Here is a 24,260-nt window from a genome sequence, read left to right as displayed (position 1 = left end):
CATGATAAGTTATATGCAAGAGGGCATGGGAGTGTATATGAAACATGCCTTTCTCCATAGCAGTATGACATTTTTTTAAAAAATGTGATTTCATTGGAAAGTGAGGCAGTCACAGTTTTACTATGAAGGGGCATTTTCTGCCCATGCAAGGACACCTCCAAGCTGCAGTTATCATCTTGGAGTCCATCTGTACATGATTTGCCCACTCAAAGAAAGTCTTCCAAGTGCAATCCCCAATATCAGGCACCATGGGGGCTCAAATATAAAGGAACAGGAACCATTAAGCCTGATGGAGGGAACTAAAGGCCATTTCTGATATTATAGTCCAGAGATGTCTGTAGGTGTCAGGAACACCCATGTTTAGTAAAATTCTGGCTACCCATTTTCAGGTGAAAGATTTAACCAATTTCTTTTCTGCTCAGGGCAGGGTATGTGGTGTTTATCTCCTTTATTTTATTTGATCAACAATGCTGTGAAGTAGATTAGTTTGAGAGAGAACAACTAGCCCAAGGTCACTCATTTTATGACTGAGAGGGCATATGAATTCAGGTCTCTTCCATCCTACTTTCACACCCTAACCTCTACACCACACCAGCTCTCACCTGAGCAAGTTGTTTCTCTAGAATGTTACAGCACTAATCAAACAGACACCTCTGTACTAAGATGAGTACGCTATGCTTTCTTCCCATGATGCAGCGTATTTCCATGCACTCTTAGCAGACACTATTTTTCTTTTTTAAAAATCAGACAGTGCTAAAGAGGCAAACATGTAGGGTTATAAAAACTTGCAAACCTGCTGATCTTCCTCAGTACAGGCAACCTGTAACTGCATGAAATCATATAGTCCTCCTACTGACTTTCATATCCAAGCTAGCCTGTGTCCAGCTCACTTCTAAGCCATCTAGCAGCCTTCATCTCAACACCTAGCATCCAAGTCTATTTTCTTTTCAACACTCCTTTTCTGTTTCTATCTTAGGTACACTTTATTCTAAGCATTTTACTAGAAGTTCAATAACCTCCACTTTCAACATGAATTTATTTTAAGGCACATAATATATAACAGCCCATTTCTTTATAATTTGGAACTCATCATGATAAAAGCAAAAGTGTGGATAAATACACATCCTGATAGAATATAAAACAAAAAATACACCTTACCTGAGGACTAAAAATAAGTCAAAACCAGCAAAACACTTCTCTCAGCTATTCAAGAATTCATTATTCATAGTTTCGTTTTGTTTTTTTTAAGTAAAACTTACCTCTGAATATGTAAAACAGACATCTTTGGACTGGAGAAGCATGATGCTCTTCCAAGGCATACCCTGAACTTCATAAGAGAAAAAGGTACATGCTGGGAAGTCATGCATTTCTTGAATAAAGGACATGACAGAGACACACAGACAGGATTGTGCTGAGATGGCAAAAATTACATTGACTTCCTACATTGACTTCAAAAGTGTTATGAGTGATTAGAGATAATGCTGAAGATTAAATTTCAAAAGGGTAGTATTTGAGGACCTGGATGGTCCAGGCTAGCCCAATCTCATCAGGTCTTTAAATATAAACAGGGTTGCCCTTGGCTAGTACTTGGATGGGAGACCACAAAGGAATACCAGGGTCATGAAGCAAAGGCAGCAGTGGAAACCACCTCTGAACATCTCTTGCCTTGAAACTCCTAGAGTCACCATAAATCAGTTATAACTTGACAGCAACAACAGCAACATATGCTGAACTACATGATGCATGAGATCCATGATCAATCTCCCAGATTTTTTAAAAAGGGAAATACATATATGTTTCGGTGGGGGAGGGGAGAAGCTGTGAATTTAATCATTGGAAAATGGGACATCTGTTTTCTCATCAGGTATGTCTGTAAACAAAATTTCTCCCCATTTGTTGCTCTCCCACACCTGGAAAGAAAAAATATGGGTGGGGGGGGGGGAGATCTGGGTGGAGGTTAGAAACTCCCTCCCCCACAGCTGTTAGAAGTTAAATTGCAGCTCTCAGTGTTTGCTTTTAATTAAAATTCAAATAATTGTAAGATCTGATCACAGGCCTCCTGAGCCACTTCCTGTCTGCAAGAGAACAGTATTCTGTTTTGGACAGAAGAAAATAGAGGGAAAGCATTTTAAAGTAGCACAGCCTCTTTAAATGCTATTGCAGCTCACCCAGAACTCACTTTGGAGTTCCCTCTCTCGGAGCCTCCCTCCCCTTTCCTGGAAAGGACCTTGGAGCCCCTACCAGCTGCCAGGACCTGGCAATCCTACACAACTTCCACCAATAATCATAGATATAATAAAAGCCTAACGTGTTGGTTTATCCCTCAATTTTCATTGGAAGTTGTGGCAACCACAGGAGTGGCCTTGCACTCCTGTCTGTCAGCACTCCCCCCTGTCATTGGGTAGCATATCTGTGACCTGCCTACTGCTGGCCCTGTCAGGCCAGAACCCCACCAGTTACCCTCTGACGTCTGAAAGAAACAGTTCTCTGCTGAGAGGTTCTCCTGGAGCCTTACTGATTGCTACTGCCTCTCCTCAGTCCATCTCCCCCCCAAAAAACAACGCTGACACCATTTTGCCACCTCCAACTAACACTCCCTGCCAAAGTTGCACTCGCCCAGTACATACACACCCCACCCCTACTGTTCGGGAGGTGAGGTATACATATTCTATTTATAAATATGCCAGAAATTCTTCCTTATGGGGCAATATTCCACCTCTTCATTTACAGCACAGTCTGTGGTTGAATCCAGTGTGAACTAATATCATGTGGCAGACCTACTTGCTTAAGTAACATTCAACATCATTTAATAACTATATATACTGAAGCAAACTCTGACAGAAAACAGTTAAATCTCTTCTATGGACAGAAAAGAAATGTTCCATCACAACAGGGGGGAGGGGGAAGCTCAGCACCAGAGAAACAGACTCCTTATATTCTATACTCTCTATATGCTATATACTCAAGTCTCCTTTCCACCTGCAAATGGTGTTCATTCTTTCTATTAGACTATAGAGGGCTGCTTGCTTTAAGAGGCAGAAAGCCATTTGAAGGCTACCTTTCACTCTCCCCCCCCCCCGCACCTGCAAGTGGGAGGGGGTGAATGGCAGGCTTCTAATGGCTGCCTACCTTCCTGCCCGCCTGCCTGTCTTCCTGTCATTTCTCTGTCTTTCTGTCTTCCTTCCTTTCCCTTTGTTTTATTCCATTCACCCAAATTTTTACATAACTCTCACTTTAATAATACCTCTCATTCTTTCTCTGTCTTTGGCTGTTTCTACACTTGGCAGAAGATCCTCTCTCATTTTAAAGTGATCGTCTACACTGCATATCGTCTTCACTTCTGTCTTTCTTTGCATTTTCCAATGTCCTCTACATTGAATGGGCATTGAAAACTGTTTCACCCAAAAGTTGCCCCTCACTTCTCGGCTTCTCCAAGCCAGGTTTCCCTTGCAAGGGAGGCCCAACTCAGAGGAGAACACACTCTACCTGGCTGCTCTAACCTTCAAGGTGAAAACAGCTGGCCAAGGTGTTGGTGCAGCTTTTCTGAATGTGACTCAAAGGTGAATGCCTCTGCAGTTCACTCTCAGAGGTGCTCCATGCCTCTGAGAGTGCACTGCAAAGGCTGGCTCAGTCAGAGCCCACCCAGCACTCCTTCCATACTGCGTCGCCTGCTCTACCTATGAGCAGGAGTGCAGCAGCAGTGCAGGCATGGGTGGGTGGGGGGTGCGGGGCATGTGCCAGCCTGGGGTGCCCAAAGCCCTAGCACTGGGCCTGCCCGCATCCCAGGCAGGCAAAAGAGGCATTGGTGATATGTGCACCACTCAGGGGCTGCCTTCTTTTGCAAATGAAGGTAGCCTTTGAGTGGCAGTGAGGTGCCCCACTGCCCCCTTCACCTGCTTTGAGTCCTGAGCAGGCGAAGGAGGTGGTGTTCAGCAGCAGTGTGCGCACCACCATGAGAGGTGGGGGTCCTTACCTGGGGCAGCGAGACCCATGGCCGGCACATGGGAGTAGGCAAGGTTGGCAGCAGCCTGGGCTGCCATCTCACTTATAGGGCACCCCCTCTCCGCCACTCTCGGCTGAGAGCGACTGGACAGCACATCGGCAGCACCCTCCACCGGGCCCAACTTTCCTTGCAAGGGAAGCTGGGCTCAGGGGAGAATGCACTCTGCCCGGCTGCTCTTGCCTTGAAAGCTAGAGCAGCCAAGTGTGGCATGTTCTTCTCCTCCAAGCTCAGAGGAGACGAGTGTGCCCGCCCCACCCAGATGGTCTCACCATCATGCAAGAGCAGCTGAGTGCAGTGTCTTCTTCTCCTCTGAGCGCAGCTTCCCTTGCAAGGAGAAAAAGGCAGCGTGTGGCAGCAATGTGCATACTACTGCACAGGGAGCAGGGGTCTTTGCCAGAGGCGGCATCTCTCTCCTGTTCCAGGTTGTTGATAGCTCTGCCCACTTCTCCTCCCCACTCCTGGAATTAAAGCCCAGTTCCAACCAGACCCAAAACAAAGCCCATTTTGGCCTTGACTGGGATTTCAAACCACCCCACACACACACCTATGACCAGGCAATCTTGAGAGACAGCTGAATTGAACCTCCACCCTCTGGGAGGGGCAAGGGCCTACAGACTTTCCTCCTTCTTTTGCAAATGTAGAACCGTTTTTGCACACAGCTTACCATGTGGTCATGTTCCTGTTCTCTCCGCAGCATCCATCAGATTTCCCACTATATGTGCTGAAGTTACAGGAAGTGCTGCGGCTTTTGCGTAGCAAATATAAACCGCTAAAACCCAGTTCACGTTTGTACACAAAAGCCGTGGCACTTCTTGTAACTCCAGAGCAGATAGTGGGAAATCTGACGGATGCTGCGGAGAGAACAGGAACGTGACCGCGTGGTAAGCTGTGGGCAAAAACGGTATAGATGTAAAACTCCGCAAAAGGTGAGGAGCAAATTTTTAAATGTAGAAGTATTTTGAATGATATGAGTTTGTAGCAGGCAGATTCAGCGCTCACTAGATCTGGAGCAAAGCTGAATGGAGAAAGAGCCGTTGTCTTTTTCTTTCTTTCATTCTATCTTCCTTCTCATTTTTCTTTCTCTCACTCTTTCCCCACCTCTTTTTTCTACCCCCCTTCTGTTCTTTCTCTCATTCTTTCTCTGTATCTCTTTTTATTTCATTCTGGCTGCAATCCCACACACTAAATAATGCACTTTCAATTAAGAGTTGCCAGGTCCAATCCAAGAAATATCTGGGGACTATGGGGGTGGAGCCAGGAGACTTTGGGGGTGGAACCAGGAGCAAGGTTGTGACAAGCATAATTGAACTCCAACGGGAGTTCTGGCCATCACCTTTAAAGGGACTGCACACCTCTTAAATGCCTTCCCTCCATAGGAAATAATAAAAGATAGGGGCACCTTCTTTTTGGGCTCAGCACTGGACCCCTTGTTCCAATCTTTTTGAAACTTGGAGGGTTTTGAGGAGAGGCACTGGATGCTAAGCTACAAATTTGATGCCTCTACCTCAAAAAACAACTCCCCTAGAGCCCCAGATACCCACACATCAATTATCCATTATACCCTGTGGGAATCAGTCTCCATAGAGAACAATCGAGTGCCCAGCAGACATTTTCTCTCCCCCTCCCAGCTTTCTGATGACCCAGAAGTGGGAGGAGGGCCTCCAAAAAATCCCCTGCCCCCACCTGGGGATTGGCAACTCTACTTTCAATCCACTTCCAATGTACTTTCCTACTGGATTTTACTGTGTGAACTGGCAAAATCCAGATGGAAAGTGCTTTGAAACTGGATTGAAACTGCATTATTTAATATCTGTGATTGCAGCCTCTGTCTGTCTACCTTCCTTCCATTTCTCTTTCTCTCACTCTTTTCTCCCCATCTTTTTCCTACCGTTCTTTCTTTGTCTCTCTTTCTTTTTCCTTCATTCTGTTTGTCTATCTTCCTTCCTGTCACCTACATATTCATCACCCCATTCCCGAATATTTTTCTAGGGCACACTGCATGTCTTCCTACAATGGGCTTTACTGCTAGTAAAAAACATAAAGCAATAAAAATAAATAAAAATTTGAAAGATCCAGAAAATTTAATTCAATAATACACTCAGCTATTTCTAAAAACAATGGAACCACAATTCAAATAGAAGAAAAAAGAAAATACCCCTTATACAAAGATTTGGGCAAAAAGGAAAGTTTTCTCCTGGTCAGGAGCAATACTCCCTCTAAACTGTGGAGTCTCATGAGCAAAAATTCTACTCCTTGAGCTACTGGCATTACAGTTCTGAGCTACTGCATAGATCATTTTGCCCTGAGGCCATTTTTTCCTGAGCTAAGACAAAAATGTGTTAGCCAGAGGTTAAAAAGCTGTGAGCTAGCTCACACTATCTCAGCTTAGAAAGAACATTGGTCAGGGGATTAGGCAAGATTGGGCAAGACTGAATTTGCAGCACGAAGAGGAAATTGGTAGCAATTACTCCACCCATTCCTTCAGTAGAAGATTTAGTCTGGATCCAACTCCTAAAGCTCAGCAGTTACCGCTCACTTTATCATCTTTCCCGAGAAGTGGATTTTTGCCACCAATCAGTAGTTGTTAAAGTTATCTGAGTCCCAAATATGCATGTTCTCCTCCCTTAATGAAGTAGCAACCACTTAAACCCAGTTGGCTATGTCTCCTGTCTTGTCATTAAAAACCAACATTAACAATGGTTGAGAATCTGAATAAATCATGCACCTCCAGACAATACGGCTGCAATAACTGAAGTTCATCTATGCAACTGCAAATCAACAGGGCTACAAATCCGTTCTTGCATGGAACTGTTGAAAAGCTGTTTCCAGATTATGAATGTTTTGTCCTCAAAATGCCTGCCAAACACATCACAGCAAGTAACAGACCTACCCATTAGTATCATAAGGGCAAGATGTGAAGATGGAAAAATGGAAGAACTCACACGGACAGTTCTGCACAGACACAACGGTGGCATAGAAATAAGCATTTAGAATTGCCATTGCTATCACACAGTCAGCACAAATATGGGTTATAACCAGTTGTCAGAAGGTATCTGCTTGTGGTCAAGTCATCTGCCTACTTGCTTCATTATCCTCAACTTCTCAGAGGACACCTAGGACCAACTGTGTCAAGCACCCAAGTCCAGAGAGTTAGATAATCATTATACACATTTAATATCCTTTTATGGATTACATTTAAAATAATCTGCAAGTAGCATTAAAGCTAAATATTGTTCAGGAGTAAATATTTAAAAGGGCTTTTCATAGAATCAAATAGCAATGGAGAGGAAGCTTATACAAAAAAATATTACAGCAATTACAAAAAAAACAACCAAATAACATCATATGCATTTACACTGAATAGTTTATTTTTTTTCAAATTACCAAATTATTTAAAATTCAAAATTAGCTAATGGGAATGTGTAAGTTTTTGTAGTTAGTTACAACTCTAATATAGTAAAGTGTCACGTTATCCACTATTTGACATCATTTAGCCAATAATACAACCCATATACTGAGTTCATGGTATAAATAAAACTATGCTCCTGAAACATTTGCCTTAATATTCCACTGAAGTCCACAACTTTCCCTTAGTGGTTAATAATTGCCATAACTCTGCCTTCAGTGCACTAAAATGAACAAATGAAGTGTAGAAGCAAAGGTGGACAGAAGGAGCATGCAAGGAAGACAACAGGAAAAAAGAGACAGTCAATTTGATGGACTCCCACCCAGGAAACAACAACAGAGGTCCAATAGTGGCCCAAAGCAAATGGATAAAAGCACTTTTAATGGTCTAATACTAGGTAGCCAAATCCACAGCATAGTTGATCAGAAAGAGCAGGGAAGTTGAAATGCAGGCAGGTCACAAGCCCCTACTGGAAAGCAGTGGGTATCATAAAACCAAGAAAAAGGAGGTGAACGTCAAGGTTTTGGATAGGAAATGACATGTCCTGCCATTCTGCTAACAATAATGATGTATTGCTTTTTAAGTCTGAGCACTATGAAGCCCACTTCCATGCACCCCAGCCCCAAATATAAGTCCCACAGATTAGGAATCCCATACATTTTTCAGTGTTCAGAGTTTTATACATTGTTGTTGTTGTTGCACAGTCAAGTCCAACACTTTGCGACCCCATGGACAAAGTCACGCCAGGCCCTCCTGTCTTCCATCATCCTCCGACGTCTGCTCAAATTCATGTTTGTTACATCAGTAACACTGTCCAGCCATCTCATCTTTTGCAGTCCCTTTCTTCTTTTGCCTTCTGTCTTTCCTAGCATCAGGATCTTCTCCAGGGAGTGCTCCCTTCTCATTTGGTAGCTAAAGTATTTGAGCTTCAGCTTCAGCATCTGACCTTCCAGGGAACAGTCTGGGTTGATTTCCCTTAGGACTGACTGATTTGATCTTCTTGCAGTCCAAGGGACTCTCAAGAGTCTTCTCCAGCACCACATCTCAAAAGCATCTACTCTTCTGCGCTTGGCCTTCCTTATGGTCCAGCTCTCATATACATTACTATTTTCTAATTATTGTACCACAAAATCTAACCCTAATCTCTTCACAATTTCTCGTAATTTTATTAAAGGTATGACAAAAGTGTCACATATAAATAAATACAGGGATAGCTCTTGTCATAGTTAGAACAAAAACCTAACCCCTATCCCTAGCCTAACTTCCCCTATATTTCTAATAACTGAATTACTGCTTTAAAAGCTCTATTTAATTGAAAATTGGATGCAGTATAGAAAGTAACTGGCTAAGAGATGCTTTTATTCACCAATGTTGGATGGCGTAAAATTCACATATAAACAAGCAATGACAAGAACTCTATACTTATATATCTTTATGCCATACAACAAAACATATTTCGATTTAAATTTATAGTTGTCATTGAGAGATATTAAAATAAAAATGAAATTTTAAGACATTATAGCAACCTGGTGACTGAGATTTGTCAACCTTGGACTGCAAAGTAAGTAAGCAAAAATCCTGAAATAGTTCACTGAGCAACAATTAAAAAACAAAAACATGGCTCTCTCTAGATATAGGTACTCTGAGAATTGTGGTGCATTATAGCTATTTCCATATTCTAACTTTAAATACTTTAAAAATTAAGGAAAGCTGCGTACAGCCAGCATTGCACTAAATAAACAAACAATTATGAACTCTTCTAAGATACAGAAATAAAGGCCACACATTATTTATACTTTTTCCAACTATGTCATCTCCCACCCACAAAAATATATCGAAAACCATGCAGACTAGACAGACTAGGAAGTGAAAGTTCCACAAGTCAGAAAAGCAGAAAACACCACCTACACCATTTAGCTCCTGATTCCTATTGCCAACATTAAATGATAATAATGGTAAGTTCCTTTCAGGTATCTTCAGAAGCAGTGGCTCAGAATGTGCCCCCGCCATTTGCACTAGTTGTGCTATAGAAGTGGTTTCAAGAATTCTGATAATCTAATAATCCTACACATAAAAAAAATTCAACATTAAAGTACTAAAGCAGAATTTAAAATACAGTACATATACAATATTTAAACAATTTAATAAAAATATAAACAAACGCATATAACACCACTCCTAGAGAGAGGGCCAATAACAAAACAAAAGTCACCACCCACTGATGGAAGAACAAGAGAGTAATAGATTAATCTTCCTGAGCAGGAAGTTTCAAAATTTTGGCACCACAACCAAGAAGACCCTTTTCCAGGTTGCCACTCACTTAACTTTAGATGGCAGGAGCACTCTGAAGCATGGCCTCTGAAGATGACCTCAGTGGACAGACTGGTTCATACAAGAGAAGCCTTCAGATATACTGGCCTGAAGCCATATAGAGCTTTAAACCTTGAACTGAACCCAAAAGCAAATTGAGAACCAATGCAGATAGGAAAAGACTGGATTTATATGGTCTCTACAAACCCACTCCCCAGTCAACGTTCTGACAGCAGCATTCTATACCAAAAGTAGCTTCTGGACAGTCTTCAAGGGCAGCCCCATTTTGAGAGTACTGTCATAATCTAAGCTTTATGCTATAGGTTTCTATTTTGTCCCCTATGCCATGCTATTTTGCATCTACATGAAACCATAACAAAACATCAAAGAGATTAGGAATGCACTGGGATACCCTCTACTCCTTCTCATTTTTAAAAAATGGCAATAAATGCTAAACAGATGTTTATGGGTTAAATGAAATCAGTAAGTCTTTATTACAGCTCACAGGCTGTTTAGAAGCAGAGTAAAAACAAATAAAAACACTAATATAGCTAAGCTAACAGGCTAATAAACTGAAGATTAAGTCATACACGATGGGGCAGGGTGCTGATAATGCACAGTTCAGCTGACCACAGAGATAATATCAAACTTGCTTTAGAAAGGGTTGCAGTGTCTCCAAAAACTTGGGAGTACTAACAGATCCAACCCTTAATTTTGCTGATTAGGTAGCATTCATGACATGAAGTAGACACAGTTTGGGCCCCCTTCTGGATAAAAACAGCATTGCCACAGTTATCCTACTCATGCTTTGGTATCTTTCAGAATAAAGCACTTCAGTGCACTATGAGGCTGCCTTTGAAGAGTATTTGGAAACTACAGCTACTTCAGAATACTGTAAATTGTTTACCATCACTTACAAGTCCGAATATGCTTTTAAGAACTGCTTTTGGAAAACAATGCTCCAAGTCCCCTTGCCTTCAAAAATGGGGCAGGTAACAACTGAAAACAGAACCTTTTTATGTGGTAGTACCTTATTAGAACAGCTTCCCCTAAAACATTAACATGGTACAAACTTTACTGTTGACTAAGCACCAAGGCAAAATTATTCATTTGAGAGATAATTCTGTTGCTTGCGTTTTAACTGATTAGATGTTTTAACTTTTGTATCATGTCCGTTTTACTGTTTATTTTAAATTGCTATAAGATGTTTAGGAGGCTTCAAACAAAAAGTCAGGATAGGAATGTTTCAAATACACAGTTGTGAAATGTCTCTCTCATCACCAAAGGAAAACTGAAGCAAGGAAACAGTCTTGAATTGTCATTACAGTCCCAATTCCTATTTTAGCACATGACTAAACAAATGTTGACACCTCCAGTGTTAAGCAAAGGCTCCTGTCATTGCTAGGAAATGCCACAGCTGTAAAGCATATGACACAGATGCAAAAGAAGGGATAATGCAAGAAACATTATCTGTTTAACTTTCTGGGGTATTTAATCTTTACCAAATAAAGGCTGATAATTATTCCCCCTATGAAGCACAACATATCTAAAGTCACCTAAAACATGCATTCTAGATAAGAGTTACTAGAGAAAATGAAGAAGTGCACTTCAGTTTCTTTGCAGGAAAATTACAGAAGAAAAATGTAACAGGAGTTTGCTAAACAAATGCAACTTCCTACACTCAACACATTTTTAAGCACAATATAAACCAGAGAACATCATCTTATTGACAATACTGGTGTTAATTCTACTGTTAGAGAAAGTAATCCAATCTGTACCACAAATAATTATTATGTTATAAAACAAAAACGCAGATTTCATCAGTTACAGTTTTAAAGATAGACTATGCACACCAAACAGTTTTCAAGCATACCCAGAAAAACCACATTACAGTCAACAAGAAATGGACTGTAAAATAATTCAGATTTTCAGCACTACTCACAACCACATTGTGATAGAACTTGCTTGAATTTTAACTAGCATTTTATTAGTACACCGGCTCCCCAAGGCAATAAAACAGGATCATTAACCTCACAATTATAGCAGTACACTTCATATACCTAACATAAGAGTATAGCATATCCTTCTATTTTGCTAGAATATATTTCACCTGTATGTGAAGGCTTCAGCAAAAAGCCTGCTGCTGCATTTGAATAAACTTATTTAAAACTATTACAGCCTGAACTCAAAAAACAGCGTTCAAATAAGCTAAAACTGGGACATCATTTCTCAAACACTGTAATACTTTCAAAGCCCAGGGGTGTTTCTCAAGCATGATGGCTTAACACACAACTGACCCATTCTTGAACTATTTGTAACATGCATGAATATTAGACAGGGTGGAGAAAAGAAACTGAAAAAGTCACTTAACTGATTAGTGTAAGCTTTGTGTGAAATATCGCAACCTGAACAAAAATTTAAATTTGCATCCTACAATAGTTATAGTAAACAAGTCTTCATCTTAGAAGGGCACACAGCAAGGGTTATCACTACAGATGAGCATGAACCAAGAGAATAGTGGTCCATGTTGGTTTGTTTGGTTCAGGAGGTTGCAACCCTCCCTCCAAGTCTGGCAAAGACTGGACTTGATTGTCCGAGTTATAGCCCCCCAAAGCATGTACCCCTGAGGAAGCTTAGCTCTACCATCAGGTATGGTCCCTCAAACCACAGCTAGGAACACCATCCCAACGAGAAGAGTTGTTGAAGAAACTGCCCCACTGAGGGTGGGGAGGAGTCCATTAAGCCTTCCCAAAATCAGCCATGCAGCAAAACAGTTCTTCTGCTCTCACAATGACTAACTTTTCTCTCTTTGTGCTGCAAAGTGAAAGCAGCTGAGTCAGGGTGTGCTATATAACCTGTTCCCATAAAACTGAATTAGAACTCCATAGTCATCTCCCAGAGATGCCTATCAAGCTATGGACAGCTGCTTTGGGTGTTTCTAGGGCTCTCTCTACAAGTCTACCCCCAACACTTCCTAGGAATTGATTGAATTGATATCAGGCTGTCTGGAGAACAAACCACTTTAGCAAACCACCTGTACCTCCATGGGAAAAAGGCAGTTCATTTTTGGGTTCAGGAATGATGTAACCAAACAAACTGGTTTTCAATTAACCATGAACTGGTTCATTTTTGGTTCGTGCTCATCCCTAGTTACCACCGTATTATTAGAAGGCCATCAGCTCTTGGTTCACTTTGCTGAGAAATAATTGTACCTGGATTCTGGGCCAGTACCAAGACAAGATGTAACTCAAAGCAAAACAATAAGGAAGGAGACACCACTGAAAATTTATTTCCTTGAAATGCACTTAGGATTGGAGCTTTTATATTCTATCACAGTTTAGTAACAAAGTCCATCTTACACCCTCACAATGCCTCTCTCTCTCTTTCTCTCTCTCAGAACCCTTGACAAAAAATAGCAAAAAAAGTAATTTTAAATGGAATATATTCTATAGAAACAATACCATTGTCAGAAAGAGAAAGTGATGTGCAAGAATATAAAGATCTGATGGCATTGTTTCGCTTATGCCACAAAAAACAGCAAGGGGAAGTAATAGTGGCCATGATAATTGTATACATGTTGAAAGTCAATAAATATGTCATAGTCATATTAAGAAGTAATTAATACCTTGAAAAATAAATTGTGCAGTCAAACAAATAAAATGAATTTTAATAAGGGTAAATGTAAAGTTCTGCATTAAAGAAGGAAAAATCAAATGCATCATTATAGGATGGGGGAGACTTCTTGGCAGTAGTATGTACAAGAAGGACCTAGTGATCTTAGTCTACAATACACTGAACATGAGTTAGCAGTGTGATGCAGTAGCTAAAAAGGCAAATGCAATTTTGAGCTGTATCAACAGAAGTATAGTGTCCAGATCACACGAAGTGATAGTATCACTTTACTCTGCTCTGGTAAGACCTCATCTAGAATATTGTGTTCAGTTTTAAGAAGAATATAACCAAGCTGGAACATGTCCAGATGAGGGTAACAAAGATGGTGAGAGGTCTGGAGCCTGTCCTATGAGGAAAGGCTGAAGGAGCTGGGCATGTTTAGCCTGGAGAGGAGATGACTGAGAGGTGATATGATCACCATCTTCAAATACTTGAAGGGCTGTCATCTAGAGCAGGGGTCCCCAACCTCTGCGCCGCAGACTGGTCTGTGGCCTGTTAACAACCAAGCTGCGAAGCGAGGCATAGGAGCTGCACCATCCCTTTCACCTGCCTGGGATTCAGGCCGATGAAAGAGACAGTGCAAACTCGCTCCAAGGCTGTCCCTCCTTTCAGGGGAGGCAGCCTTGGAGCAACACAGAGCAGCCCTGCCACCCCTTCTGCCCACCTGAGACCTAGGCAGACAAAAGAGGCAGCCCGGCCTCACTCTGAAGCTTGCAGGGGAGGCAGCCTCAGAGCAGCTCTGCCACTCCTTCCACCCACCCAGGATCCATACAGATGAAAAAGGTGCGGCCTCGCTCCAAAGCACCACTTCTTTTATCCACCTGGGTCCTGGGCAGGCAGAAGAGGCAGCGTGGCAGTGATCATGGGGGGGGGGGAAGCCTGGGGTGGCAAAAACCCCAGTGCACACACCCCCACCGGTCTGTGGGAAAATTGTCTTCCATTAAACCAGTCCCTGGTGCCAAAAAGGTTGGGAGACACTGAACTAGAGGATGGTGCAGAATTGCTTTCTGTTGCCCCAGAACCAATAGGTTGAAAGTAAATCAAGAGTTTTCAGCTAAACACTGAGCAGTTCCTCAGTGGAACTGGCTTTCTCAAGAGGTGGCGGGCGCTCCTTCCTTGGAGGTTTTTAAACAGAGGCTAGATGGCCATCTGACACCAATGCTGATTCTGTGAATTTGGCAGATAATGAGAAAGGGAGCAGGCAGGTTTCCATCAATGTTTAGTTCTCGTGGCCCTTTCTTATATGCCAAAGAAATACTGATTGCCACTTTGGGGTCAGTCAGCAATTTTTCTTCAGGCCAGTTTGACAAAGGATCCTGGACGTTTTGCCATCTTCTGGGCATGGAGCAAGGGTCACTGGGGATGTTATGTGTATTTTGTATGGTGTATTTTGCTTAACACAAATAGCTCAGAAGGTAACATGTGTGTGAAATACCAGTACCTTGCTTTCCAAATAGGAATGCTAGCCTCCAGGTGGGACTTGGGGATCCTCTAGAATCACAGCTCTACAAACAAAAATCCTAAGTGGGCTTTGAAAGAGAAGGGGCATGCATCACTTAAGGAACACTTATATTGCCTTGTATTTGAGTATTTTTAGCTGGTCACCATTTAAATTGCTGGTTTATTATTAGCTATTTTGTGTCAATTTTGTGGGGGGGAGATATCTGTGAAGTTCTTGTATTATTCAGGGGGTTAGACTAAATGACCCTGGAGGTGCCTTCCAACTCTATGATTCTATGAAACCAGTGCATCCCAATTACCTCCAAAGAAAAGTAAAATTATGTTGAAAGTGGACAACCACATCCACAGCACAGGATGGTGAGGGAAGAACTGGGAAAGAGTCTGCTAGCTAGGTGTCTAGCAGCAACTGAATAACATCTTGCTGAGTTTGTTCACTGCTGCTCTGCTTACAGGAAAGCATACCCAGAGGTGCAAGCTGAAGAGCTCTAGTCCTTCAATTTTTAGCTCAAGGGCTAACCCTAGGGATGGACAGAAGACCAGCTAGCAGAGAGGGATGGGGAAGACATGCTTGGCATCTAGATGCCACCTCCTCCCATCCCATTTTCCTGGTGGTTTCTTCTGTATTGTAAGGGGCTTTGGGTACTCCATCAGATGAATAAAGCCAGATAAGAAGAAAGAAAAATGAACAGTTCTTTGGGTCTGCTAAAATTAGTACATCTGTCAGTTTTCAATGCCTTTTTTCTATAATTTTAAACAAAGTAAAGGTAGTACATGCACTATTGCCTTTAAATTTTATGAGTATTATTCCAATAAAAACATGTTCATGTGAAGCTTTAAAACAGTGGTGGGGAACCTTTTTTCTGCCAAGGGCCATTTTGATATTTATAACATCATTCGTGGGCCATACAAAATTATCAACTTAAAAAACAGTGCTCTGCCAAGGGAGAACAATTCAGGATAGCAAAATTAATGTAAATAATTGTTTTTCTATTTGAAGAGCCTAATTTAGCACACGCACACACACACATCTCGACCTGCCACCCTAGGCAAATGCCTAGGTCCAGGGTCTTTTTTTGTAGAAAAATCCCGGCAGGAACTCATTAGCATATTAGGCTATATCCCATAATATTAGCATATTAGGTCACACACTCATTAGCATATTAGGCCATACCATCTGGGATAATCAAATGCAAATTGAACTGGTGGTATCTCCCACCAGCCAAGCCCTGAGGAAGCTGCTGCACAGAGCAGTTAGGCCCCATAATCCTTGCCAGCCAGCCAGGCCCCAGGGAGGCTGCCACATAGCTTGGCTCAGCCCAGCAATCCTCGAGGGCCAGATCAAGTGATCTCGAGGACCATAAACGGCCCTTGGGATGGAGGTTCTCCACCCCTGCTTTAAAACACCTGAATACAATGTTTTAGCCAGTTTATTTCCTAATCAAATATTTCAGTTCAAGTATTTATTGCTATTCCAGTCACCAAATGTTCCCTGCCTTTCATGTAACTGCATATTTACCATCTGAACAAAAAGGGGAAGTACAGCACCTAGAGAAAATGCTGAGGTGAAGGCAAAAGCCACTTCCACCCCCAGATATTGGGATGACGCAGTTCATGAGGAAAGGAACCTTCAAGAAAGATAAGTCTTCCACCTTATTAGCCATTTGATAAAGACACCCTCTCTCTCCCCAAGAATCCCTGCCCAAAACAATTGTGGCCATTTAACAGCCAGTTTACAACATTATCTCTATTATACTCTATAAGAAATTAAACCAGAGATAAAATACAGACAGGAGCAGACTGTTGTCTATTGCTTTCAAAGCTACTATAGAAGAGCTGCAGTTGGCAACCTGCTTGAGGCACTATTCTAAGACGACGCACTATTCTAAGAAGACTCATTGGACTTGATAGGGTAGAACTCCTCTTAGGATGGCACCACTAAGAAGAACACAATAAAAAATTTTAAGTCAGTCTCCTTTCCAAAAGTAGTTCCGAATATACACTTCTCATCTCTCCCATATAAATTAAAGGTTTCACATAGAGGATAAAAGGGAATTGCCATGGTGGAACCAAACAGCACATACCCCTAAGATGAATGAAAACGGCACCTATTCGGAGGGGTGTTATGCAAAGGCCAATAAACTTATTGTGCCTTACAATATAGGGGACTCTCTCCATTTAATCAAGGAATACTTGGACTCAGGTGCCCAACATTTCATAAAAGTATGATCATATTCACATCTCAGATGTTGCTTCACATCCAACAAGAATAATGAAAAACATATTCACAACATTACAATTGTTTTGCAAAGATGATCAAGAACACACCTTAAGATTTTAAAGCCACCAGCCTCAATAATAAAGCAAGCAATGGTTTTAACATACTTTAGTCCAGTTTTTAAAAGACTTTAACAGATTCTACAACACCCTGGCCTTAGTCATGTAATTCCTGTTGAGTTCCTAGTATGAAAAGCCCATCTTCCCCTTCTTTTTAAGCAGCAAAACAAAAATCTAAGTGGACTTTGAAAGACAAGGGGCACACATCACTTACGGAACACTTATTTTGCCTTGTATTTGAGTATTTTTAGTTGGTCATTTAAATTGCTGGTTTATTATTGGCTATTTTGTGTCAATGCTGTATCAGTTCATTCTTTTGAACTGATTTGGCTAGCCACCTTAACACCTTTTAGTGGAAAGGGATATGAATATTTTAAATAAAAGAAAAATAAATGTTTACAGGATTGCAGACTAAGCTGTATAAATATACATTATATTGTACACATCTCTAAAGGAACACAAATGAAAACATTTCAAAAGCCATCCAAAATTCACAACAGTGTCACAGCCTACAGGCTTATTCCTGTATATATGCATGTTTAATTTCAAGTAAATTTCAAATAAATAGCTCTTACCTGTATATCCTGCCCACCAGCCCCATGAAGCCACCATAGCTAAAAGCCATTTAAATAATACTCCTTCAATATACCAGAACCGTTTACTATCCAACAGTCGGAGAGGTTGCAGTACTATTAAATATAGAACGTAGGACGGAATAGCAACAAGGTTATTAGCAACCATGAAGCCAAATCTTAAGAGTGCTTTCAGAAACATACAGCCCGCCCTTTGGGCCTGTTCTAAAGTCACAGCCATTCTCTTCACACTGGAGTCTGTAGTCTTTTCCTACAGGATAAGAAAGAGAAAAATTATTCAATACAAAGACTGTAGCTTTCTTCTTACTAACTAAAGAGGCTGTTTACTTTGCAAGTGTCCAGTCACCTTTGCAGAGGACTGGCCTATTTTCACACATATGCCTTTTATATATGAATATCATCATACAAAGTTGCCTTATACCAAGTTCTATCATTAGACCATCTAGCTCAATATGGTCAACCCTGACTGGCAGCAGATCTTCAGGGTAGGGAAGTATCCTTCCCAGCTACTTGAGATCTTTAAGCTGGAAATACTGCAGATTGACATGCAAAGTATACATTCTGCTACTGAGCCACAACTGAGCCAAACCTGTTCCTTAAATTCTCAATTAAGTTACATCTATCTTTCCCATCTTCAGTTGAAATAGATATTTTAACCTTTCATCCTAAACTGGTACACAGAATACAATTAACTCTGCTTTAAAAGCAACAGAAAATTTATTATTTATTTGTTTGATTTATATCCTGCCCTACCCCACCAAGGTGGGCTCAGGGCGGCTTACAATACAGAATGCTAACAGTAAATCAGTTTAAAATACATTAATGATTATACAATAAAATACATAAAAATACATAAAACTCACATCAATATACTATGCTACCTCTTCCTTAAATCAATTCTTCAAGTATTCCAGTGTTCAATATTCTGATGTTCGTAAGTTTAAATATTCAGGCATCCCGGTATCAATCAGTTGTATGCCAACCGGAAGAGGGCTGTTTTACAGGCCCTGCGGAACCGTTCAAGGTTCCACAGGGCTCTCACCTCCTCTGGGAGCTGGTTCCACTAACAGGGGACTGCAATCGAAAAGGCCCTGTCTCTGGTCGCTTTCAGACGGGCCTCCTTTGGCCCAGGGATTATAAGGAGGTTCTGAGACCCCGATCTCAGCACTCTCTGGGGAACATGTGGGGAGAGACGGTCCCTAAGGTAGGTAGGTCCCAGCTATACCAAATGCTACCAATGAAAATTATTACTATTAATTGCCAGTATATGCTTATGCAAATTAAAAGGAAATTTCACAAAACCGTTCACCACAGTCTTGAGATTTTAGATGTGTTTTTCTTTATTGACAATATACAAGTAAGTGAATAGATTATAAATTCAGTCTTGTAAACTGATAGCAGAAAAACACATTCCCATAGCTTAGACGACATTGGAATGTGACCAAAGGACAGTCAGTTTGAGGAACTCCCCTTGCTTTCCCCCACAAAGGAATGAGTGATTTGTCAGAGGTCACACTCCAACAGCTGAGAGATATTTAACTTCTATAGTTCTAAAACAAGAACATTTTTGCAGTCAGTGGCCAACACACATTAATAGAATATCATTAAGAACTGGAACAGCTTAGCTAGACTACAAATTACACATGAAATAAAACCATATTCCGTGATAATAGGACAAAATAGAAAATGGGTGGGGAGAGAAATGTGTAGAAAGATTATTGATTGGTATAATTAGTGAAAACACTGCCTTCGACTTCTGTTTTAATAATTTTTTCTTTTGTATGGAAACAGGCTTGTACACAGTATACTAATTTAATAAACTATAAAATATTGGGGGGGGGGGAGAAAGATTATTGATTGGAAAAGGATAGCAAAAGGGGGAGGGAAGTCTAAAGAAAAAAGGGAAGAAGGATGTTAAGAGAGGAAATGCCAGTGGTCTGTAGATGAGAAGGAGAAATCACTAGGAGGAAGCAAAGGGATACTGACGAATCACAAGACAGAGTCCAGCCAACGGGGCTACTTCACTCACCTTCTGCTGCGCAGAGGAAAGAAGGAGGCAGGGCCGGGGGAAGAGAGTCCGGTGGCAGCAGCGGAGGCGTGCGCCCGGGTCGGCGGCTGCTGGCGAAGGAGGTGGCGGCAGTAGCAGCAGCTCTGACGGGAGGGCGGCGGGCTCATGGACACGAAGGTGGCTGGCCTGGCCCCAACGTAACGGTCTCGGAGCGCTTGGCGGCTCCCTATGTCCTCTGCCGCTCCCTGAGAGGAGAAAGACCGGGGTAGTGACTGAGCCAGAAGCGGCGTCAATGGCGGGGGCTGTTACCCTTCCAGAGGAAGCGCAAGCAAAATGATTCGTTCCGCTTCGTGGCTAAATCCGCCGCTGCTGCCTCAAGAGGCGGCTTTTCAGGGCCTAACGCGCCTTCCTTTCTCCCTCCCCTGGAAAGGGGGTTGGCCTCTGGTACCGCCGCCACCCCGCGGCGGGTGTGTCCCCCACACCCTTCGTGGAAATGAGTGGGGAGGAAGTAAAACACGGCCGCCAGCCCAGTCAGTGCCAAAGGGCAAGAGCAGCAAGCACAGATCTTGCGCCGGCTGCGGCGCTCAGCTCTGTGGTTCCCTGCACGATACTCCAAGTGGGGGCAAGGCAAAGGTCTCAGCGTTTGTCCTTGTGAGTTATTGGGACTTGCGGGGGTCGGTGGGTGACGAAATGGTGATCTCTGGAAAGATGCAGCCAATGAAAGGGGGAACTCGAAGCTTCGTTCAAATGGAGCTCCGTAGGGGAAACTCTTTTGCATCTTCCTCATCCAAGATAATAGGAGAAGTTGGGTCCTTCCTCGATACTCTTTAAGATTCGGAGTTACGCGGTGGGCCTTAAACGTCTACGGGAGACCCGAAATTACTTTCCTTTGTCTAGGAAATGCCTGCTAACACAGAAGCATCTCACGCTGACAAAAGGTCTCTCAGGAACATGCCCAACTCTAGAAGATAGGGGGTGGGAGGGAGAGTCCTCAAGCGACTGCTAGCTAGTCCTAACTCCACCATCACCTCAAGCATGGAGGTTCCTCTCAATTGCATCCCAAAACCTTCTACAAAGAATATATTCAAGGGCAAAGGTAGAGTGCCCTCGTTCCCTCAAAACGTATGAGGGGAGAGACTCAATCTACTTACAGCGGGTAAAGAGAAAGGTCCAAATTAGATCCCTCTAGCCTCAGTAAGATTCCTCTCCTCAGCTCTAGGATGCGAGTTTGGGGTTTTTTTAGAAAGTGGCAACACAGACTGAAGGCTCGGGGATTCTCTCAAGGGCAATAACAGACTCTGTCGTCCTATCCGCTCCAGATACAGGGGCAGTTTCCAAGGGCATCAAAGGGACGATAACACCAGTTTTCAATCAGTGTCTATACAGGGGGCTCCTCAGACAGGCGCCAGAGGGCGACTCTGTCCCTCAGTTCCTGGGGAGGGGGAAGGAAAAAATCTGCACACCCAACAGGAGCCTTTTACTTCGCTCTATTTATGTGGGGAGGGTTCTCAAGGGCAATAACGGGGTCACGGCATTCAAAATAAAGCCCTAAAAAGATGCAGCCGGGGACCCCACACTCAGTCTATGCTGAACCATCACTCCCCTTCGCCATGAAACGGCAGTGACCCTTTAGTCTCGCTATGGAGGCGAGCCTAGCGGCGCAAAATACACCCTGAAGAGAGCGCCAACGAGAACGAGGTGCCCAGACTTGATACCGGCCCGAGAGGGGGAATCCTCTCAAGGGCGCCGCTGGGAGTGCCAGTCTGGCCTCCGCTTCCCCTCAGAAGGGGCAGCAGAAAGAAAGGCGCCTCTTCTCTCACTCGGCGCCCATTGTCAGGATAATCGCCACTCACAAGGGAATTGGGGAGGGGGGGCGGTTCTTCATACCTCCGTCTGGTCGGCTGTCTTTTCGGGGCCGGTCCCAAGAAGCCTGCGAAACTCATAGCGGCAGCGGCGGCGCGACCGTGACTGCCCGGGCCCAGCGTTCCCTCGCCTGCCTTTAGCGCTGGGTAGAGGCTGTGCCGTGACCGCTTTTCACCGCCTGCTGCTGCTGCTGCTGCTGCTAACTCGCCTCGGCGAGTCTCGCTTTCTCTCTCTGGCTCCCGAGGAGATAGAAGCGGCGACGAGAAGCAGGAGCGGGTCCCTCACTGCAGCAAGCGCCGCTCCCTCCGGCCGACAGCTCCCTCTAACGAGCCTAGGCAGGCAAGCAAGCAGGCTTCGTTGTCCGTCACTCCGCCCGCCAGTCAGCCAAGCCCCCGGCGGGCCGGGCCTCCGTAGGCCTCCTCCCTCACCCCCACCCAGGAAAAGGCCATGCGAGCGCATCGCACAGATCCGGGGGATAGCCTCTCCCCCCCCCATAGGGAGGGGAAAAAGCAGGGTATGGAATGAGATATGGGGCAGCCGTTAAAAACACAAAGTGATTTAATAGTCCCTCCCCCGCTTGAAGAAATTGCACAGGCAAGGGAGGGGGATAGTGGGTTCTCTGTAAGTCCCAGGTCTTGTATCACCAGTGTTTCCTTTTAACGTTGTTGGTTAAAGAACGTCGCTAAAAAGGCATTAAATTAGGCAGCTTGAGGCGGCTGCCTGAAGCGCAGGTCTGGGGGGAGGGCGCAGGTTAGGTCTTCCCGCCCTCCCACTCTTCTGAGGTTGTTCGTTAAAGAACGTCGCTAAAAAGGCCTTAAATCTTAAATCCTCGGCATGCAGGAACATGGATGGATGCCTGGTCTTTATAGAGACATAGCTGTTTATGAGACAGAAGTTCGGTATAACCGTAATGACTTAACACAACAAAATTGATTTCAGAACAAAGTTTGAGTCCAGTGGGACCTTTAAGTCCAACAAGTTTTCTTCTGGGTATAAGCACATCAAAAGCCTATCATCAATAAAAGGCCGACCATGATGGCGAATCTGAGAATTTTCATTGGTTGGATGTGGCCTACCTATGCAGGATTGACTTACACTCTGTCTCTAGCATGCCATTGGCTGATTCTGCTCTCCCCCACCAGCCCTGTCAGACAAGAACCCCACCAGACAGCCACTGACTTGAGAGAGACAGTTCTCCCTCAGAGGTTGTCAAACATCTCTGTGGGTTATTCCTACTGTTCCTTCAGGGAGGCAGGAAACACTTTTTTCACCTTCCTGTTGGCACCCTTGGAATAACCCCGCCCTCAGTTTTTGTTCCTGCCTCTACAGGGAGCAGCAGCACAAGGCTAGGCTAAGCCTTTTTTTCTCTTTTTCTCTTCTTTATTTTCCCTTCCATAGCTATTCCTATTTCTCTTCCTCCTTTTCTTTTCCCCTTCACTGGGCAAAGGCAGCAGAGAGGATTAGCTTGGGCCGTTCTAAATGGCTTGCAGCAAAGACGGTTTCCTTTCTGATGAGGAGGGAGAGTCGCACGCCGCGCCTCTCGCGGCGGTGAATTTCGTCGAAGGTGCCGACTTGCCTTCGCGGCTTGTTCGCACCCTTCCCAACGCAGCCGCAGACGAATCGACTGCCGGCGCCAAGAAACGGCGCGTAATGGAAGCCCCTGCTACGTGCCTCGGGGCGGCAGTGAACAGTGGCAGCCATTTTGGAAGTGCGGGGCTCAGCTCTCAGACCTTCCAACCCCTAAGAGCAGGCACTCCAGAGGCTCGGAACTACCTGCAGCCGCAAGTGGAAGGCTTCCAGGACGGGGGTAATGTACCAATGAGCAACACTCTGAACCCAGAGGCTATGCTCTTTATTAGGCGAGCGATGCAGGAGGAAATGGGATCCTTTTGCGCCCGAATGGGGCTTCTCCCACAGGGACCTACCTTTCCCTTGGATCCTCCTTGCTCTTTCTCCCGGCCTATCAAGGCAGCTCGAAAGGCCCCGTTACAGTCTTCCCAGCCTCTACCTGTTGAGCCTGAATCTATAGCATCTGGCTCTGATCAGAAGGATAAGGAAGAGGGGGAATGTTTCTCAGAGGAGGAACAGGAGGAGGTTAAAATACCTGAGCAGGCTAGTCATTTCTTCCGACAGGAAGATTACCAATTTTTGCTAGCCAAAACTCTTTCAGCTTTAGAAATTGAGGAGGGGCCCATTGATGAGGAAGCCAAGGTAGCTAAATCAAAGAAGTTTAAGTCCAGAACCAGTGGAAATACTGAGTTCTTGCCCCGGGGGGAAACTTCTGAACAAGTATTCCCATTTCCAGAATACTTTGAAAAGCAGGTTAGAGTGGAATGGGAAAAGCCAGCTTCTCTTGAGCAGTTCCCTCCTTTAGTCAAAAAGTTGTATGCACTTCCTGCTTACACTAATGAGTTATTACAGGCTCCAACAGTGGACGGTCCAGTAGCAGCTCTTCAATCCTCGGGCCTGGTATCGGAGGATGGCCAGGGTTCTCTTAGAGATCCTCTGGACAAAAAAGCTGAGGCGACATTGAAAAGACTATACGAATCTGTGGCCATGATGGTGAAGGCATCCTCTGCGGCCTCCCTGGTTTCCAGGGCATCCATTGTT

General features: G+C 43.6%; 1 protein-coding gene across 1 annotated transcript in view; it reads right to left on the bottom strand.

Moving 5' to 3' along the window:
• Positions 1 to 22,006, bottom strand: part of LPGAT1 (lysophosphatidylglycerol acyltransferase 1) — a 118,361-nt gene extending 96,355 nt beyond the window's left edge. Inside the window, exons 1-3 of the mRNA XM_060247098.1 lie at positions 21,675 to 22,006; positions 19,809 to 20,032; positions 17,762 to 18,029 (exon numbers count right to left, since the gene is read on the bottom strand). Of these exons, the coding sequence (XP_060103081.1) occupies positions 17,762 to 17,999 (238 nt within the window). The 5' untranslated portion in view covers positions 18,000 to 18,029; positions 19,809 to 20,032; positions 21,675 to 22,006. The remainder of the gene's footprint in view (positions 1 to 17,761; positions 18,030 to 19,808; positions 20,033 to 21,674) is intronic.
• Positions 22,007 to 24,260: the final 2,254 nt, after the last annotated feature.

This window comes from Heteronotia binoei, chromosome 1, assembly GCF_032191835.1.
Source record: "Heteronotia binoei isolate CCM8104 ecotype False Entrance Well chromosome 1, APGP_CSIRO_Hbin_v1, whole genome shotgun sequence".
Classification (NCBI taxonomy): domain Eukaryota; kingdom Metazoa; phylum Chordata; class Lepidosauria; order Squamata; family Gekkonidae; genus Heteronotia; species Heteronotia binoei.
The sequence above is the reverse complement of the archived record's forward strand: the minus strand, read 5'-3'. Positions and strand labels throughout refer to the sequence as shown.